At 41.3% G+C, this 4,330-nt stretch overlaps 1 protein-coding gene across 1 annotated transcript; it reads right to left on the bottom strand.

The window, feature by feature from the left end:
• Positions 1-2,512: 2,512 nt before the first annotated feature.
• On the bottom strand, positions 2,513-3,625 carry LOC110616074 (protein ELC-like). The gene has a single exon (XM_021758390.2). It carries the CDS (start codon positions 3,578-3,580, stop codon positions 2,552-2,554), a length of 1,029 nt encoding a protein of 342 aa, XP_021614082.2. The 5' UTR covers positions 3,581-3,625; the 3' UTR covers positions 2,513-2,551.
• Between the last annotated feature and the right edge of the window lie 705 nt (positions 3,626-4,330).

Genomic DNA, 4,330 nt, shown 5'->3' with positions numbered 1-4,330 from the left:
TCCCCGTTCTTCCGGTGGTTCCGGCAGAATAACTATCAACTTCATCATTCACTATCAGCTCCCTCACCCTCCTTCCGTGAACTCGAGCTTCCGGCTCTTCCTCTTCTCCGGCTCTTCTCCCCCCGTCTCCGGTTTCTTGGCTGACAGTTCGGGGATGGTTGAAGGTAGGTTGAGGTTCGTTGGTCCGGGGCTCTTCCACCACCGGCAACACCTGTACTGGGGTGCTGAGGCCCCGTTGTTGCATTATCTGCCCCAGCCAATGGGCGGTGTTTTGTAACTGGAGGGCGATGGCTTGGAGGTCCTGGTTGGACAAGGCAGCGGCTGACACATTCCCCGCCGGGCTTGGCGAGGGGTTGAAAGGGATGGGTGGTTGATTGTTTGGAGTTGTAGGACTGGAAAAAGAGAACTGCTGCCCCTCTTGGGCAGAGCTCAGGTCATTGGGAGTGTTAAGATTGTTGTTTTCATTGTGATTAGCCATCGTGGATCTCAGTGGGTTTTGTAAGAGTGAAACTTCCGGTGATGAAAAGATCTCCTTCGGTTCCCACAGACGGCGCCATTTGATGATCTGAGATCCAGAAAATAGGGTTTACAAAGCGTTCTACGAGTTTAGCCAAAAAAAGCCCCCTGAGAAGAGAGTGTTTCTTCCTTTTATCTGTTTCCATTGTCTGTCAGTGACGTGTAACGGCCTGCCTTTCATTGGGCCACATGTCTCTGCCATACTGATACGATCGTACGAGGAAAATCAGATTTCTGCCCCATACGTAACAGCCTCTTATTTTCCCCGGGTGCACATGCGGATGGTCCCATAAGGTGAATGGGCTGAACTCCTTCCTGGTTCCGAGCCGGGCCGGAAGATAAGGTTAAAACTGAGCCCAGAGAGGGGCTGCTCGATGGGCCGTACGGTTTGGGCTGGCCTGATTGAGAAATTCAGATGGAGCCCGGTCTCACGGCAGAATGGGCCGGACCTGGTTCACGCGGGAGACTTGAAGGCCTCCAGATAATGGGCTACTGTCATGAGCCTGGTCCCAAACCGGGGTGAAAGAATTCAGCGGTCATCACACGTGAATATGTATGAATTCTTTTTTCCTTTGTACAACGCATCAACATCGAACTGCCAAGGGCGACCTAGCAAAATTCCACAGCAATCCATATCCACAACATCACAATTAACAAGTTCAGCATAAGATTTACCGATCGAGATAGGCACGCTGCAGATTTTGTTGACCTCAATTGTCGGACCTTCCTTAATACATCCGACTTTGTATGGCGAAGGGTGCGGCTGTGTAGGCAACTGCAATTTCTCCACCAATTGCTTAGCTATCAGATTCTCACAACTGCAGCTATCTATGATTAGCCTGCAAATTGCCTCTCCTACTCGACACTTTGCCTGGAAAATCTTCCTCCTTTGCGTCTCATCCTCCTGTTTTGTTGAACATAAGATTTTCTTCACCACATAGGTGACCTCAGGATTGGCGGCCACAGGATTGGCGACTGGCTGGGGGTGTGCGGCGGCGGTGGGTTGGTGGATTCCTTGCTGTAGGGTCAATTGTCCGATCATCTCCCTCAATTCTGCCAAAGATGTCTCAATCGCAGCAAGTCGCGCCTCTTGGTTATCTGTCATGGTCGAACTTTGCTCTGATACCAATCTGATGAAGGACTATTTAGACTCCGTCAGGAGTTTCAACTAATATCGTTTGGCTAAGACGAAATAAGAGAAAAGAGAGGATAAAAGACTAAAAGTCTTATTGAAATTCCTCAAAGATTGAAAAGTATCTTTCTAATAGCCAAGGGAGGCTATTTATAATAGAAACAAAATCCTAATATGCAAAATTATAAAAATACCCAAAATATCCAAAAAAATAATTAAAATACAAAAGTTAACCCCGATCCAAGTCTGCCGTAAAATCCAAGGCTAGTTACTCCATGTCACGTTTTTTGTTAAATATCCTAGATGGTTTTTAAGCTTCTCGTTCAGCAACAGACGTTGTTACTTTGAGAGAAGTCTTCTCTTAGTTAAAACAATTTAATATGCAAAGAATTAATTTTGAAATGAATTCTAAAATAGTTATCAGTACTTTTTCCTTTTTAATTTAGTCAATTTATCAATGATTGTATATTTCTATTTCATTAAAATACTAATTAGATCTTATTTTAAATTCGACGATAAATTAATATGATTGCTCGTAAGTTATTTAGAATAATTATATGTTAGACTCATTGTGTGATTTATTTTTTTTAACCTTCTGTTATTATTAAAATAATTATTTGAATTTTTGAGTTTCAAATAATAATAATAATAAAGTTACTACTATTATATCCATAGTATATTTGCGTAAATTATTTTAGATCAAGACTGGACAGTATTCAACAAGCCACAAATTAAACAACCTTATCAAACAATAATTATTCCTATTTAATTTTTTGGTTTGGTTTTTTACATATCTTACTACCCTGCTGACCTCAGGAAACAAAGTTGAGACTTGATCAGAATTTTAAAAAAAAAAAAAAAAAAAAAAAGTGTTCCCAATTTCTTGATGATCATAATCAATTTTCAAGTGTTGTATTGGCCAATAGCCACCATTGATGAGCAGTCGTTTTGGGTTGAACGTGTCAGGAGCATAGCTCTATATGAGAACTGCTCTCTCGCCAGCACTCTCACTTGCTTAATATATGCATCAAAAGGCACTGCTCCTTCCTCAACTGCCTTGTCCAATGCATATATCAAATCCTCTATGGCCCAATCTGCGCTAAAGCATTCAATCTTCAGTTTTGATTCTTCATCTGCAGCTTCAAACGCCTCCGCTTCATCTTCTCCAACAGCAGCCGAGTTCGCACCATTAACTCTCAACCAGTTCATTACCACATCAGCTTCATCCACCAGCCTCGTCACTTTGTCCTTAAGGCTGGACTTCTCCTGCTCAAGACTACTGATCATGTTTCTAGTTATAGTCTCTCTCTTGATCAGTTCCTCCTGCAACTTAGACAAGTCCTCCAATTCTTCTTCATTTTTTACCAGAAAGGCCGTCATATCATAGTGAAGCATCCCCGAAAGACGGTCAAGAGCCTCCATCTTTGAGACAAGGGAAGGGTGAGTGAAGCTTGCGACAGCAGAGCCATAAATGAAAGGATGGTCGCGACTGAAAATCCTGACAAGGTTACGAACAAGGTCGATGAGGTTGCATCGAGGGAATATCCAAGTTTGGAGATAAGGAGAAGAGGTGGAACCAGATAGGTCAACAAAAGGGTGGTCTCGATGAATTGGGGTCATCGAATTTGCCAAAACAAAGACTAAAGGAGGCATGTAAGGGTACTTTTCATGGAGCCAAATAGTGAGAGGTACGTGAGGGGTATACCTGGTGACGCGGAGTTCTCCGGTGACGTTTAGAAGGTTGACGGCGGTGCCGTTGTTGTGGGTGAATGTATCGGTGGAAGGGGTGAAACTTGGATATTCCTGGATTAGCGAAAGAAGGTGTTTTCTGATGAGCCATTTTTGTTTAGGGTCTGGGTAGGATAATGCATGAGGACTGGTACAAGAAAGCGCAGTATCAATGAATTGGATTGAAGATGCTGGTGGAGCCATTGAAAGGAATGAGAGAGCTTTAGTTTATCAAGATTCAATCTATGATATAAATCCATTCATTTCTATATAAAAAGACCAAAAAATTTGGTGAAGTCAATCCTGCCTGGAAGTTTTTTTTTGAGCTTGAGGAAGCTTCCTATATTAAGCCTGGGCCAATTTGACTCAACAACCGAAGGTTTTTAATGTAGACTTACTCCATGGTTTAAACTTTTAGCTCAGCAATACAGGCTCAATGTGTTAAATTATCAAACACCTAATATACAAAGATGAACCAGAACAATAGAGGAAAGAGAACAACTTAGCCCAGGCCCATGAAAACTTGAGCCTAGTTTTCATTGGCAAAAGGGTCCGGGGTTTGGTTTTCTTTTCCATGTTTAGATCATCTTTGAAGAAACCAGAAAAGCAATAAAAGAAAAAACTAGCTGCAAGATCAAGGGTTTGGTTTTCTTCTCGAGAATGACGCTCAGGACCAACTCTTTGTCCAACAAAAGCAAAATATGTCATCCCTTGTTCTTTCTATTTTGTTATGATTATTTTCTCTTTTTTCTTTCTTCTTTTCCTTTGAGTTATTTATGCTTTGGAAGTTTTGCCCACCTTTCTTCAGCATTATACTTTATGGCAACTGACAATAGCCTTCCTATGTATAAAGATAACAATGAATCAAATATTTTTAAATACTGACGAAATTTTATAATTATAATTAAATTTAAAATAAATTTAATTTAAAAAATAATACCGTGATAAATTCGA

This window comes from Manihot esculenta, chromosome 5 (genome assembly GCF_001659605.2).
Source record: "Manihot esculenta cultivar AM560-2 chromosome 5, M.esculenta_v8, whole genome shotgun sequence".
Taxonomy (NCBI): Eukaryota; Viridiplantae; Streptophyta; class Magnoliopsida; order Malpighiales; family Euphorbiaceae; genus Manihot; species Manihot esculenta.
Note: the sequence above shows the minus strand (reverse complement) of the source record. Positions and strands in the feature narration are given on the sequence as shown.